This window comes from Microtus pennsylvanicus, chromosome 7 (genome assembly GCF_037038515.1).
Source record: "Microtus pennsylvanicus isolate mMicPen1 chromosome 7, mMicPen1.hap1, whole genome shotgun sequence".
NCBI lineage: Eukaryota > Metazoa > Chordata > Mammalia > Rodentia > Cricetidae > Microtus > Microtus pennsylvanicus.
The window spans coordinates 52,887,336-52,903,876 of record NC_134585.1 but is presented as its reverse complement, the minus strand read 5'-3'; the positions used below and the strand labels follow the sequence as shown (position 1 = coordinate 52,903,876).

The 16,541-nt window shown below is 39.9% G+C and overlaps 1 protein-coding gene across 1 annotated transcript in view; it reads left to right on the top strand.

The window, feature by feature from the left end:
* The window catches only part of Cdc5l (cell division cycle 5 like), a 44,047-nt gene that overhangs the window by 10,200 nt on the left and 17,306 nt on the right, over positions 1–16,541 (top strand). Inside the window, exons 6-14 of the mRNA XM_075980700.1 lie at positions 253–471; positions 3,025–3,169; positions 4,047–4,235; positions 5,232–5,380; positions 6,520–6,682; positions 7,570–7,734; positions 10,361–10,441; positions 10,736–10,978; positions 14,643–14,840. Of these exons, the coding sequence (XP_075836815.1) occupies positions 253–471; positions 3,025–3,169; positions 4,047–4,235; positions 5,232–5,380; positions 6,520–6,682; positions 7,570–7,734; positions 10,361–10,441; positions 10,736–10,978; positions 14,643–14,840 (1,552 nt within the window). The remainder of the gene's footprint in view (positions 1–252; positions 472–3,024; positions 3,170–4,046; positions 4,236–5,231; positions 5,381–6,519; positions 6,683–7,569; positions 7,735–10,360; positions 10,442–10,735; positions 10,979–14,642; positions 14,841–16,541) is intronic.

The following is a 16,541-nucleotide window of genomic DNA, read 5'->3' as shown; positions in this document are numbered from 1 at the left end:
ACTTGACTTATTAGTAATTATATTCTTATTCAAAGAGAGAGAAGGTGCACATTCACTCACAGTTTCTCTGCTTTCCCTTTCTGCGTTGTTGTGTTTTTAAATCAGAGCTGGAATTTAGCAAATAGTGTGAGCTAGTGGCTTGAGTAAATACTTCTTTTTCAAATAACAGATGGCTTTCTTAGCACTGTTGGATTAACCCATCCCTGCCTGGCAGTGTTGATTTTCAAAGTGATTCTGCATTTTTTTCTCCAGGCGCCTTGCTGCCCTCCAGAAAAGACGAGAGCTTCGAGCAGCTGGCATAGAAATTCAGAAGAAAAGGAAAAAGAAGAGAGGAGTTGATTATAATGCTGAAATTCCTTTTGAAAAAAAGCCTGCTCTTGGTTTTTATGATACTTCTGAGGAGAATTATCAGGCCCTTGATGCAGATTTCAGAAAATTACGGCAGCAGGATCTCGATGGGGAACTAAGATCGTGAGTCCCTTTGAGTTTGGAAATAGGAGCAGTGGGGCTTTGGGAAGGCCTTTACTTCATCAGCTGGGTTTTTAAGCATTAGAGTGATGGGGCCTCCTGATGTCTTACTTGTTTAATGGATTTACCTTTGTGAGAAAGTCAGTGAACCTAGGCTCTCATGGTTTTAGTATACAATGTGATATGCAGCTATTTAACAAAAACATTTTATCTGTTTGTTGTATTTGTATATGTGTTCTGTATGTATATATGTGGCATGTATGTCATGGCATTCATGGAGGTCAGAAGATAACGGTAGTTTCTCTCCTACTATGTGGGCCATGGGGTTGTCAGGTTTGGGAGGCAAGTAGCTTTACCTCTGCTAAACCATCTCACTTACCTGATGTATGTTTCTTGAATTAGTCCTCGTTTTTTGGTAGATTGTTTACTCCCTGATGACATTTTTTTTTTTTGAGTCTGCATGGGTATTTTTCCTGTATGTATGTGTACCTCTTATGTGCCTGGTGCTCATGGAGGCCAGAAGAGGACATTGAATCCCCTGGAACTGGAGTTACAGATGCTTATGAACCACTAAATGGGTGCTGGAAATTAAACTAGGGTCCTCTGGAAGAGCAGCCAATGCCCTTAACCACTGAACCATCTCTCCAGCCTGATTACCATTACTAATGACATCTTTTTTTTTAAGATTTATTTATTTATTTATTTATTTATGTATACGACATTCTGCCTCAATTTATGCCGGCATGCCAGAGGAGGGTGCCAGATCCCAGTACAGATGGTTGTGAGCCACCATGTGGTTCTGGGAATCGAACTCGACCTCTGGAAGAGCAGCCAGTGCTCTTAACCTCTGAGCCATCTCTTCAGCTCCCTTTTTTTTTCTTACAAAGCAAAGAAAAAAATGTTTGCTTCGTTCTTAAATCTTTTTTATGTACTTAATTTGTTTATGTTTTTGTCTCTCTTTGACCATTTTAGAGATATTTGGGTCTTTCTGTGAGTCTTAAAACTATTGGCATGTTGTAGGGTGGGTTTTGTAATCATCAGAGGGTTTTTATTTGCTACTCAGATCACTTTCGTTTCTGTTGATAGGAATTTTACTTAGCTATACCAATATAAATCAGAATGTGCATTATATAGTATATAATAGCATATAATATGAATTAGACTTTATAATATGTATTTATTCTCTGACCACTATAAGATGGAGTTTTCTTGAGTGTTTAGGGCCTTTGTTTATGTGGGCTCTTCAAATAGATCAAAAAGAAGGAAACTGGTCATTTGGAAGGAGTAGACTTGACTGGGGTAGGGAAGAAAACAGGTAGAACTTTAAAATACTGCCTGAGGCAGGTTTAGGCTTTCAACAACCTTTGAGTGGCATTTATCATTATGAACATACTTTTAATAGTTTTTTCTTTAGTTGGGCAGCAAGATGGTGCAGTAAGTAAAGGGACCTACTGTCAGACCTAATGACCTGAGTTCGCTATATGGGACTCACGTGGTGGAAGGAGTGAGTCAGTGCCTGCCGTTTGTCCTCGGAATTCACATATGCATTATTGCACATGAGTGTATTCCCAACCTCCAAATAAATAGATAAATTAATAGATAAAATGTTAAAAAATTTTGTATGAACTTTTAAAATCAAAATAACTTAATAACTGGCGATTCAAATATTTGTGATGTGTTTTAATTCTGTCTCCTTTATTTTTTCTTCATCATTTCTTCATCTTCATACATTCACATGTATTTCTATGTGAATATAAACATAGTAGAGTTGTACTTTTATTTTTATTTTGGTTTTTCAAGACAGGGTTTCTCTCTGTAACAGCCCTGACTGTTCTAGAACTCACTCTGTAGACCAGGCTGGCCTTGAACTCACAGAGATCTGCCTGCCTCTGCCTCCCAAGTGCTGGGATTAAAGGTGTTCTGTAGAGACATTTCATTTGTATTTTAATAAATAAAGTTTGCATGAAGGTCAGAGTAAAACAGCCACACTGGCCAGCCCTTCAGACTAGGCAGCAATGCTACCTTTAATCCCGGTAGCAGTGCTAGCTTGCCATTGAAACCAGGCAGTAGGGGTGTGCACCCTTCATCCCAGAATTCGAGAGGAATAAAAGACAGGAGACACCTCTTAGTCTCAGTTTCATTCTGAGATTCCTGGAGGCAGGATTGCCTTTCAGACTGAGGTAGAGGTAAGAGCCAGTGGCTGTTTTGCTTTTCTGACCTTCAGGTTGAACCCTAATTTCTATCTCTGGGGTTTTATTTAATGTGTTATAGCATGTACTCTCACTGCCTGGTGAGTTGTATTTTTGACATAATGTTTTACTTATCTTTCTAGTTTTAGGTTTTAAAAAAGTTAGTAACCTTTGTTCTGTTAATAATTCTGTTAAGTTTGTATTCTTCTCAGATATTCTAAATCAGGACAGCCTAACATTGTTTTTGTATTTAAAAAATTATTTTCTTAGAAATGAAATTGTTTAAAGTCTTAATATTTATGTAGCTTTGGATATTGTTGCCTATGTGTAACTCAAAATCTTTTTTCTGTCTTCGTCTATGATGAAGTGAAAAAGAAGGAAGAGATAGAAAAAAAGACAAACAGCATTTAAAAAGAAAAAAAGAATCTGATTTGCCATCAGCTATTCTTCAAACTAGTGGTGTCTCTGAATTTACTAAAAAGAGAAGCAAGTTGGTGCTACCTGCCCCTCAGGTAACTGGATAAGCCTGTGGTTGTGTAACTTTACATGTGTATGTCATATTGAGCAAATATTGATTTCCAGTAGCATTTTCTTCTTATTAATAGTTTTGTACAAGTACTATGTTCTTGGTGCAAGCAGTCTTTTATTTTTTTATTTTTTTTGATATTCGAGACAGGGTTTCTCCTTAGCTTTTGGTTCCTGTCCTGGAACTAGCTCTTGTAGACCAGGCTGGCCTCGAACTCACAGAGATCCACTGCCCGGCTGCAAGCAGTCTTTTAATATATTAGTATAAAACATTTTAAGTATGGTGAGCACATACAATACAAAGATTAGCATGACTCCTGTGCAATGGTGGCATACAAATTTATGATCCATTCCATATTCAAAAAAGAAAACACGAAGTCTGGTGGGTAGGCAGGGTGGAGTAGATCTGGGAGGAACTTGGGGTGTTAAATATGTTGAGAAAACATTATGTGGAATTTTGAAAGAGTTAATAAAAATACTAAAACACTTAAGTACAGAAATATAACTATTGTGGCCAGTTGTTTATAATGTGAAAATTTTACCCCATAGTAAAAGAGGAGCTTAAATTTTTTTTTCTTTTTTCTGAGACAGGGTTTCGCTGTAGCTTTGGAGCCTGTCCTAGAACTAGCTCTTGTAGATCAGGCTGGCCTTGAACGCACAGAGATCCACCTGCCTCTGTTTCCCCGAGTGCTGGGATTAAAGGCGTGCGCCACCACCGCCTGGCTATTTTAGAAATTTTAAAGCCAGGCAAAGTTAAGTGGTATAGTGAGTTCTGCCCTTGGCCCAGCTCCAGCAAATCATCCTTCTGAAACATGGTGCTTTGTTCTCTGTGGAAGAGTTTACCAGGCTGCTTGTGTCGTTTAGATTTCAGATGCAGAACTCCAGGAAGTTGTCAAGGTAGGTCAGGCCAGTGAAGTTGCTCGGCAGACTGCAGAGGAGTCTGGAATCACAAACTCTGCTTCCAGCACTCTCCTGTCTGAGTACAATGTCACCAACAACAGCATCGCTCTGAGAACACCACGGACACCAGCCTCCCAAGACAGAATTCTGCAGGTATGCTGGCATATCGTATAGTGAGCCTTTTGCGTTGTTGATCTTTTAAAAGTGTCACTGTGGAGGACAGACCATGGTTTGGTTGTATATGGGTAAGGCCCATTTGAACCAGTCTTGAGCCCGGAACACTTCTATAGCACAGAAGCTGAACTAGCAGGCCTGCTCAGTGATGACAGTTTATTCACAGCATTTTGGAGCTGGCCTGACCCTCTTTCTTCATTTTGTCCTTGTCAAGAAGGTGCAGGCCTTACAGTGTCATGCTTATAAATTTTGTGTGTATAGATGTTTTGTCTGCATGTGTGTATGTGCACCATTTATGTGTGATCCCTGCATAGGTCAGAAGAGGGCGGTGGATCCTTGGAACTTGAGTTGCAGACAGTTGTGAGCTGCCTTATGGGTGCTGGGAATTGAACCTGGGTCTTCTTTAAGAGCAGCCAGTGCTCTTGTTCTGTGAGCCATCTCTTCAGCTCTCTCCTCCAGTTGTTGACTCTTGGTGACCACTGTATCTGAAACTTTGAGGAGCTGCTGCTGTTGGTCCCCAGGGCTGCTCAGAACATTGGACATAGAGCAGAGCAGTGTAAGGATCTGTGTGTGTCAGCACCTCCCACAAATGGCAGCTGCTCCCTCCTAGTGCATTCTTACCTTCATTTTGCCTTTGATGAACTATAGGGGAGGGAGCTTGTGGGAAGATTTCAGTATGCAGAATATGCAGATTGTCCTCCTTCTCCATCCTAGGTGCTGGGGTTATGGACAGGTGGTGTCCACACCTGGTGACAGTAGCTTATCTTGACATGTAAACTGTATTCAGAACTCCTGATGTGATGTGTTAGGTTGACAAAGGAAGTGCTGAAATCCATTATGGAAGAGTATTCACTTTCTTGGTTTTCATTGATAGAATGTGTACAAATTCTGTCTGTGTCAAGGTTTGTGTAATAGGACCAGAGGGAAGGCTCTGCTAGCCTTTCTGAACTATTTTGCACTCTTCTTTTTCTTCAGGAAGCTCAGAACCTCATGGCCTTGACCAATGTGGACACTCCATTGAAAGGTGGGCTTAATACCCCACTGCATGAGAGTGACTTCTCTGGTGTGACCCCACAGCGGCAAGTTGTGCAGACTCCAAACACGGTTCTGTCTACCCCTTTCAGGTATTGTGAATATAGCATGTTTTATATTTTTAGAAAAACTTGAGTCTAAGGACCTGGGTAGCATGGCTTTTTTTTTTTTTTTGAATAATGTTGAAAATTAAATGGATTAAATAGTGTTCAACTTGTCTTTCTGATGTTTCCTAATTGGGTGTACCTGGTGTCTTTGGAGGCCGGGAGAGGGTAATGGATCCCACAGAACTGGAGCTAAAGATGGTTGTGAGCCACCATGTGGGTGCTAGAAATTGAACCTGGGTCTTGTCTGCAAGAACAGTCAGTGCTCTTAACCTCTGAGCCATCTCTCCAGCCCTGGTATTTGTTTTTAGGTGGTAGCTCTGCCCTTTATGGGTTATTTAGGAAAGAAATCCCCACAGTTCATTAGACGTCTAAATGACAGCAGATTCTAAATGATTCTTAAGAAGCATTGGAAGCTAGTGTTTGTATAATATTTATTGCTTCCTGTGAGGCTAGAGAGAGCCTAATCTCTATTTTCCTGTGCATATCTTGTCTCTCAAATAGATTGTAAGCTCCTTGGGGGCAGGGACCATGTCTTAAATGATAACACCGCACCTGTTGGGAACGCTGTCTGGCAGTATCATCAATCTGGAACACAGCCAAGATACAGGAAGTAAGCACCCAAAACTAGAAAGGCCTTGAATTATAAGTTGCTCCTGGACTTTATTGTTAAGAGAGTCTAAACTCAGAGCCTGTTCATACTTAGATGGGACTCTAAAAATGTGGTGTTTGTTTTCTAAACAAAATATAAAGGCCTAAACACTTAAAGTGCACATTTGATGGGAATGAATATGACAGGAAAGCTAAAGACTTAAGGGAGGCAATAAATGATGAGTGTGCTGAGCTGAGGAATCACGGGCCCTTAGTGCCTGGGGCCAGCCTCCCTGCCAGCTGCCTGGCCTCAGTTACCCTGACGCATTAAAGTCGAAAAGTGTTAGGTGGATCTAATACAGGAAGGCAAATACTAGCTATTAGGTTAGAAGCCAGTACAGTACGTGTCAATACTATGTTCACTAGACCAAACTTCTCTCTCAATCTAGAAAATGTACTGAAAGCAAGATAGAGGTTTTGGTGTTTTTATTCCTTATTTTATGCATTTATCATGACTTAGATTTCTGTTTGTCTAGGACTCCTTCTAATGGAGCTGAAGGGCTGACTCCCCGAAGTGGAACAACCCCTAAACCAGTCACTAATGCCACCCCAGGTAGAACTCCACTTAGAGACAAGTTAAACATTAATCCCGAAGATGGAATGGCAGACTACAGTGATCCCTCTTATGTGAAGCAGATGGTAAGTGTCAATTCTATTTTATATTTATATATTCAGTGCTAGGCATTGAACCAGGGACCTTCAGTCTGCTAAGCAGGTGCTCTGTACTGAGAGTCATTTTCAGCCGTAAATTTAAAATTTTTATTTTTATGTGCATTAGTGTTTTGCCTGTGTGTATATCTGTGTGAGGGTATTGGATCCCCTGGAACTGGAGTTTGAGACAGTTGTGAACTGCCACATGGGTGCTCAGAATTGAACCCAGGTTCTCTGGAAGAACAGCCAGTGCCCTTAACCGCTGAGCCATCTCTCCGGGAACCCCATCCCCTCACTTTTTTGTATTATCAAATCAAATGTAGATCCTAACAACTTTTTTCTCTCTCCCTGAAGTTTTGATACATTTTGAAACAGAAAATACACAGTCAAGATTTTGTTTGATCTTGTTTAGGAAGATAAGAGAATAAACAAAACATTTCTGAAGTTGGGGTCATTTTTCTAGAGTCATTACTACTCTTAATTATTTTATTTTTATACATTTGAACATTTTCTTATTTAGCATGTATTCATATGGCATATGTGGTGCACGTATACTGTGTTATGTATACATGGGTCAGAAGGACAACTCCTCCCACCGTGTGCATCCTCTGAGTCAGACTCAGATGATCTATTTTGGCAGCAAGCACTTTTACTGGCTGAGCCATCTTCTAGCCCAAGCCACTTGTTTCAGAAACTTTTTTGTTTTATTTTTGAGACTCAAGCTGGTTTTGTGTTTGTGGCAGTCCTTCTGCCTCAGCCTCCTGTGTTTTGTACTTATAGGCATGTGCCACCATGCCCTGGTGTTCTGTAAATTCTTACAGAATGTTAGTCAACACTTACTGGTGTGAATTGAGAAGGACCAATTCTTTCTACAGGAAAGAGAATCTCGTGAACATCTCCGTCTAGGGTTGTTGGGCCTTCCTGCGCCTAAGAATGATTTTGAAATTGTACTACCAGAAAATGCTGAGAAAGAGTTGGAAGAACGTGAAATAGATGATACTTACATTGAAGATGCTGCTGATGTGGATGCCCGAAAGCAGGTGAGACTCGTTAGAAAGCATCATCAGTGTGGCCATGTGTATGTTGGTAGGCATTAGACCAGTGGTTCTCAACCTGTGGGTCTTGACCCCTCTGGGAGTCTCATATCAGATATTTATATTACTATTTATAACAGTAGCAAAACTACATTATGAAGTAACAATGAAATAATTTTATGGTTGGGGGTTCTAACCACAAAATGAGGAATTGTATTAAAGGGTCATAGCATTGGGAAAGGTAAGAACCACTGCTTTAGAGGGAGGAATGGTTGTCTGTTTCCAGGTTGCTACTTTGACTTTTTCTTATATCTTTTTTTTTTTTTTTTTTTTTTTTTGGTTTTTCAAGACAGGGTTTCTCTGTGGCTTTGTAACCTGTCCTGGAACTAGCTCTGTAGACCAGGCTGGTCTCGAACTCACAGAGATCTGCCTGCCTCTGCCTCCCGAGTGCTGGGATTGAAGGTGTGTGCCACCATCGCCCGGCTCTTTTTCTTATATATCTTAACAAAATTCTTCAAATTATGTCATTTAACAATAATATGCTCACATGTATGAATGTTTGTGTACTCAAAATACCTTAATGGGTTTTTTAAGAAATGTTTGTGTGCACGTGTGTTTATGTTTAAACACTGACATTCATTATGCTTTTCCAAGTAACACACAGATTAGCATTTTAAACATTGCTTCAATCTAGTGAAGTTGTTAAAGACAAATAAAAATTGGATTCATTTTGAGTAGTATTAGGTCAATATAGACTGATAAAAATTGGGTTTGGAAATTGGAGTGTGTCAGAAAATATTACTACTCTCTTACACTGATACAGCGTGCAATTGCTTGCTCATCCACTAAAGGAGAAAATGACTTTGAGTTAGCTTTCTTTTTTTTCAGAGATTACATGGCCCTTTCATCTGTTCTGTCAACCTTGGTCTCAGGGTGGTTGTGAGAATAGCATCACTGGAGAGCATGCTTTTTTTTTCTGTAACGTGCTGCAGTTTTTCTTGCAACAGGGCAGATGTGAGGGTGCAGTGTTTGAGGACTAAACTGTTGGATAAAGCTTTAGTACAGAAACTGCCGTGATGAATGAACTGACCCTGTTGTTAGCTTTGGTACATGGTAAACATCAGGCTCCTACCTGCTCAGGCAAGGAACTTGTGGGAAAAGCGTTAGCTCCCACACCTGTTTCTCTATATGTGAAAGAAACACCGACATTGTGATGAATTGATAGGATGGTTAACCAAACTTAATTGGCATTCCTTTGAGGGTTACCCTTGTTAAAAAACAAAGTGCTTTTTAATGCATATTGTTTTATTGCTGCTGCTGTGTCAGAAATAGGATTGCCAGGTGGTGCCTGCGTGTTCCAGCATTTCATGGAACTGTAGTTAAGGCTTCCTCTGAAGAATACTGAAAACTTGCACTTTGACCAGTGCATTCAGTTAGTTTGCCTTTTGCGTTATTGTAAGCCATATACATTGACATTCACATTAATTGCAGTGTGTATTTGAGCAAAGCATATTACTAGTTCTGAAGTCTAGTGGCAGTCATTGCCAGGCTGTGTGCTGTATCTCTTTCCTTCCATTCTTGAAAGGACTAGTGAAGAGGGAAAACAAACAAAAACAGAGACTCCAGTACTACTGCAGTAGGCTGATCTGGAGAGATGAAGTCTCCTAAGGTTCACAGTGGCACCTGATAGTTTTTTTTATAACTTTTCTTTCAAGTAAAACTGCTCTGTTGTTGCCTGGTTTATACCCAAGAGCTGGTCATCAGAGCTAATTACTCAGCCTGTAAATTTCTTTTAAATGGCATCTTTAGATGTAGCCTTTAGATGGTGTACTTTTAGAAGCCTAGAATATAAATACTTCTGTCTTGTTATGTTAGACTTGTAGGTGTCCATATAGCGTTATACAGAGTATTCTGACAGTCAGTCAGTGGTGGCACTTTCACAAAAAGATGTGTGTGGGGGGTCCTCTACATTGTCACAGATTTCACCCACCAAGATCTACATGTTTCCTCTGATTGTTTGCTTTGTATACTATCATTTAAAAGGAAGAGAACAACTTTTTAAAGTTTCCTCTTATGTTGATTTCTTCCACATCATTTGGAACTTTGTCATCCCTGGTTATAATCCCAGATGCTTCAGTGCCTGTGGGCTATAGCTGAGGGCAATTGCTGCTTAACTTTACAGGGAACCGTGTGAATGTAGGGAGCAGAGGTGGACACTTTCTGTGTTTGGTTGTTTTGTTCTTGCAGCTACTTCAGTTACATTTACTTGACTTTCTCAGAAGTGGCATGGAGTATTCATGTATTGTCACATCATTGTAACTGGAGGGTTAAGGAGCATTGGCTGGCTCTAGCTTTGGGTGAAAGAGAATAGTTGGGTTGTGGGAAATCTCTTTGCTGTTTGTAACTCTATTTAGACAAGAAAGGTGGTATGGTGGGCAGAGCCAGGGAGAACACTCTAGTGTACTTCAGTTGTCTTAGTGTCTGATGTCTAATGAGGATGAATAAATTGATTTCCTGGGCTTTGACATTACCTCTTTACATCCTTACACAGATTTCAATAGCTTAAGCTTTTGGAAATGTTTGATGTTAGCTGCTGCATAGCTCCAGTAATGGACATAAATTCCCTTTTCAGGCCTTACGAGATGCTGAGCGTGTGAAGGAAATGAAGCGAATGCACAAAGCTGTTCAGAAGGATCTACCAAGGCCATCCGAAGTAAGTGAAATCTCTGATTTAGGAAGTTATTTTCTTTATATGGTATTAGTGCTTATTTATCTCAATCATAAAGACTATCACAAAGTTTCATCTGCTTTCTGGAATATAGTACACAGTAGTTCTCAAAATCAGTTTTGAAAACATTGCGCTAATACCACTTTGAATTTAGAAGTGGGAGGGATGTAGAAGTGAGGAGAAATTACTCTTTAAAATAGGAAATTGCTATTTAGTTCATGCTACTAAAGCAGGCACATATAGATATGTCTGATAATTTTACTTGTTTTAAAATTTTAGGTAAATGAAACTATTTTAAGACCTTTAAATGTAGAACCACCTCTAACAGATTTACAGAAAAGCGAAGAATTGATCAAAAAAGAAATGATTACTATGCTTCATTATGATCTTCTACATCACCCCTATGAACCATCTGGGAATAAAAAAGGAAAAACTGCTGGATTTGCTACCAACAATTCTGAGCACATTACCTATCTTGAGCATAGTCCTTATGAAAAGTTCTCCAAAGAAGAACTGAAAAAGGTAGGGTTGAACAGAAACATCTACATGGTGAGATTTAAGCACTTGTTAGTTTAGATGCTGTGTGTCACAAAGTCCGAACTTATATGGCTACATTGTTGCATCTCAGAAACAAAGGTAGTATGGCTAGGGGGTAAATGTCATGTGATATCTTTGCTAAGGATTTGTTTTTTTTCTTTTTGTCTCTGTGTGGTGTGTGTTTGTGTGTGTGTGTGGTGTGTGTTTGTGTGTGTGTGTGTGGGGGGGGATGCTTGAGCCTGTGTTGATTGCAGAGGCCAGAGGAGGAGTCATCCTCTGTTGCTCTCTACCTTATTTTTGAAACAGGATCTCCCTTACCAGACTTGAGGCTTGTCATTTTGGGGTTACAGGGGTACACTATTGCATCCAGCTTATGTGGGTGCTGGAGTTCCAGACTCAGTACCTTGTGCTTGTACAACAAGTATTTTGCTTACTGAGCTGGTTTCCTAGCCTCCAGGATATGTTTTAAACACCCTCTTTGCTATTAGTTTTAGAAGCTTTGGTGGCAAGGTAGTTTTGATTCATGGATGTTACTTGCATGGTTAACAGGTTTTTTTTTTTATTATTAACATTTTCCTGTGCTAAAATCTGCCTTTGAATTCTTTTAATACATAAGTGTTATTTTTTATTTAGACTAATACCAAAGGCATGAATTTCTATTTTATATAATAAGTAATCAGTTTCTAGTTGGAAGCAGTAATGGTTTGATTATCCCTTCTACAACTCCTGTTGAGATTACCATTGTAGCAGTATTGAGATGTGGGGCTTTAAGAAGTGATTAGTTCTTGAGGGCTCCATCCTCATAAATGGGTTAGTTGTTCCTGGAATGAGCTAGTTCTTTCGTGAATGATGCTCTCTGTCACTTTGTGATTCAGTCAGAAGGTCCTCACTGGATATGATCCTTGATCTTGTACTGCTTGGCCTTCAAATTACCCTGGAAGAGCAGTGGAAAATAGTCTGAAACAGGAAAAAGCACTGGCCCACGTCCTTCTTCTTCCACCATGCAGCGTTGAAGGCAGTGACAGATAGGGAATAGGCTACACTTGATGCACTGCAAGATTCTTTCCTCTCTCATCTCCTGGATACTCCTTTCTGCCCCATGTCAGTTCTTTTTTTAGTTTTCTTTATTACATAAGCAACATATACTAAGAGTTTTTAGTAGACAGTGAAGGGAGGAAGATCTAAGAAGAGCTAAGAACAACTGGCACTGAGTTCTGTGTGATTTTGAGTTACTTCTTTTTAGTCAAGTTGTACAGGGCAGTGCCATCTCATTGTTGGCCTGGGATTGAGAATTGGACTCCAGAATCAGTACTTGCTGTTGCCTTTTTTCAGAGTGAAAATAGGAGAAAAGAAATTTAGGAAATAAATTTTGCAAAATTTATTGCACATTTGGACATGTAAAGTAAGGTTGCTTTTTAAGGTTCTTCCTATAGGGAATAAACTTGAATATAAGGTTTGAAAGTAATAATTCTAATTACTTTGGGATTGTTTGAAACAAATAATACTATACGTTCTGTGTTCTATCTGCTTTTATTTCTTTTTGTTCTACAAAGAGTTTAGAGCAGCTGTCTGTTTAGCAGATTCCTTTGTTCTTTTTCCAGACAGGGTCTCTCTGTGTGGCCCTGGCTGTGTCTTGACTTACTCTGTAGACCAGGCTGGCCTCGAACTCAGTTCTGCCTGCCTCTGCCTCTCAGGTGCTGGGATTAAAGGTGTTCGCCACCATGCCTGGCTTTTTTTGTAAGATTTACTTTTTATATGTATGGGTGTTTTGCCTGCATGTGTGTCTGTATACCACATGTGGGCAATGCCTGTGAAAGCCAGAAGAGGTTATGGGATCCCTTGGAGCTAGAGTTGAAGATGGTTGTGAGCCACCCTGAGGGTGCTGGGAACCAAACCCAGGTCCCGAAAGAGCAGTAAGTGCTCCCAAGCATTGAGTCATTTCTCCAGCCCCTGGAAATTCTTTAAGTTAAACCTATATTTATTCAGTTTTTAAACTACATTAATTTTTTAATTGTGTCTGCATATGAGTGGACACGTGCCATGGTTCATACGTAGAGGTCAGAGGACAGCTTAGTGTGAGTCGTTTCTCCTCTTCCACTACGTTGGAATAGTTAATGAACTCAGGTTGTCTGGTTTGGTTTTGCCCTTTTTTGATTGTCAAGTTTATTAATGCCCTGCTGAACTGTCTTGTAGCCCAGAGTCTTTATCCTGATTCTTTAAAGATAACTCTCATGGCAAAAGCTGAACTTGTAGAATTTTTATTGTGTATAATATCTGAATAAAGTGTGCTTTGTCTACTGTGAGTTCCAGAATGTCACTAAGGAAAGCTGTGATTGAACCTGGCCTGTCCAGTTCCTTCTCTCTCATTCTGCCACCTTAAACTTTTTCTTTAGTAGAGAAATCAAATTGATGTAGTTCCATTATCTACTTATGCCTTCAGTCTTACTCTTTGGATACAGAGATGTTTCTTAGAATGAGAAGAAGGCTTGTACCAAAAATGCTTGGGTTCTCTCTTCATCTTGGGATGGAGTTTCTGTAAGGCAGTGTTTGGTGCCCTTGGCTTAGATTCTGCTTCATCTGATTACTTGTGGTATGGTCTTAGACAAGAGCCCTAGTTTCATCATCTTTAAACTAAAGTCAATATTGTCTAGTTTGTAATGTGTCTAGAATTTTTTTTTTTTTAAAGAGAAACTCAGTAATTACTATGTAGTTTTGGCCACTTTGAAACTTGCTATGTAGACCAGACTAGCTTTGAATTCCCAGAGATCCACCTGCTTCACACCTGGCATGGTGAAGACTTTTGGAGGTAATGAAAGTTGTACTTTTGAACTGAGTTTCTGGCCCATAGTAACTGGAACATACCTAAGATGTGTTGCTGTTATGTCGAGTAACAATAGATGTTTTACTCTTGGAGAACCATGCTTGACTTTTGAAAATCAGTTTGCATCTTAGAGCCCTTAGAGCCTTCTCTCTGTATGTGCTTGTACGTGTTTGTTGTATGTGCCCATGCGCATGTCTACAGAAGACATGAAGTATCTTTCTCCACCACTCTCTGCCCTATGTCCTTGAGACATAGGATGTATCCTATATTGTCTTTCACTGAACTAGGAGTTTTCTGTTTTGGCTGGGCTGCCTGACACATATGGTTATGTCTGATCTTTTCTTCAGAAAACAAAACAAAGCAAACCTGGGTTGGAGATGATAACTCAGTGGTTATACGCATTGGCCATTCTTCCCGAAGTCCTGGTTCAATAACTGGCACCCACTTACGAGTGTCTGTAATACCAATCCCAGGGAATCCTATGCTCTCTTCTGGCCTCTGAAGGCACTGTATGCATGTGATTCACAGATACCCATGCAGGAAAACACCCATACACATGAAAAGAAAAAAAAAACCCCTCAAAACATGGGTACTAGGGATTTGAACTCAGGCCTTCAAGCTTGCAAAGCAGGTACTTACCACTGAGACATCTCCGTAGTCCCTACTTAGATGCTTCTTAATCTATTTAGCTTGGGTATTGTCCGTCCCGTTCTAGAAAATGACCAACTAAACCTTGTCATTGGTTTAAGGAAGAAGGGAAATAAACTAGTCTTAAGTTTTGTGGTGGTGGAAATTGTATGCTTCAACTTAAATTATTACTGTACACAGGCCCAGGATGTTCTGATACAAGAGATGGAAGTAGTAAAACAAGGAATGAGCCACGGAGAACTTTCCAGTGAAGCTTACAACCAGGTGTGGGAAGAATGCTACAGTCAAGTCCTGTATCTTCCTGGTCAGAGTCGCTACACAAGGGCTAATCTTGCTAGCAAAAAGGACAGAATAGAATCTCTTGAAAAGAGACTAGAGGTTGGTATCCATGTATTTATATATTTAATATTTTATTATTATTGTGTGTATATGTGCATGATATGCATGTGGGTGCTGAAGCTTCAGTGGAGGCAAAGGAAAGCTTTGTCTCTGAGTAAGTTCTCTCATTCCCTTCTAAGTGGGGTCTGCCTTGGGTTCAGGTTGCTATGGTTGCACTGAAAGCCATTCCATTGCTTCTAGTATCCCTTTAAAAGTCTAGATGTATCTAAATTGAAATTGTGAACCAAGTAATACCTGTGGTGATTTCAGTGAACTTGGCCCAGGCAGCTGATTACTCGGGTATTCTTGACAGTTTCACTGTCAGTCAGAACCTTTTGCACAGGCAGAAGAAGTTACTAAAGTGATGCTGGTTGCTGAAGACAGTTTAGGTCAGTGAGATCACAGCAGTGGGAGTTTGAGCCTGTAGCCCAGAGAGCATTTACAGACCTTCAGTAGATTTTTGTGTATCCTGATATCCAGAGTTAGAGTGGAGCTGTTCTGTAGACAGTGGCTTCTGTGATCTCCTGTGTCTGTAAAACATGAAGCCTTTTAACAGCAGTTCATGGCATGTGGTTTCTTAATATAATGTGCATATTTTGAATTCCAGAATATCTGTAGATAATTTACAGTGGCATGTAAACTGTGGTTCACAGCCCACCAGGCTACTTTGTGGGGGGTCTTTATTATTATTATTTTTTTAATTTTGAGACAGGGTCTTACTATGTAACTTTGACTGACCCTGGAATTTACTGGGTAGCCCAGGCTGGGCTGAAACTCAGACATTTACCTGTGTCTGCCTCCCAAGTGCTGGGGTTGAAGGTGTGTACTGTACCATTATACCCTGCATGCCTTGTGGGCTCTTAATGGTGGTTTTAGAGATATCTCTGAAGCCATGATGGGATGGGAAGGAAAAATGGAATTTTTTAGATTATTGGGTGCAGAAAATGGCCTCAGATTCCTCTTTCATGTGATTGTCAGTTTTTCTTTACAGAAATCAAATTTGAGAGTATTTTTGTTAAGGCCTAGAATTACTTGGGGTGGTACTTGGGGTGGTTGGGACTGTGTGGAACCAGAGGAACGAACGGGAAAAAACAGTATCTTTTAATATGAACATCTTAATTTAACCTTTACAACCACATGTATAAGACACCTATTGTCATGCCTGTTGAATTAGGAAATTAGTCTTTCTAAAGTAATTCTTGCAATGCCAGGGCCATTGAGTGTTGTAGTTTTATAGCTTCCAGCAGGTGGTACTGTTGCTCTGTTTTAATTCATAGTTAAAAATTCTTGGAGACAGAACATGAGCGGTTAAATTGTAGGTTATACTTTGTGTTGTGCAGGCTTTAGTTTCTTGTAAATGATAGGTAGTGTAATCCTGATCTAAGGCCAGCTTTGTAATTGATTGGTAGGCTGTTTGGAATGCTTCCTTGTAACATTTATATATAAATACTTCAATCTCTCACTTAGTTTGAAAATCTTCTCATTTTGAGGTGGGCACACTTTTTCTGCTGCAAATGACAAGGACATTTTGTACTGTGTTTAGAAAAAAAGTTTCCCCCTGAATCTCATTTACTCTGTTGAGGTACCACCAAACTTCGCGACAGCAAATAAAAGTTCCAGAGTGAGTGGTACTTTAAAGTACCGTAATTCTTACTTCGCTGTCAAATCAGTCTGTTGAATTCTGAAGGGAAAAGTACAGAA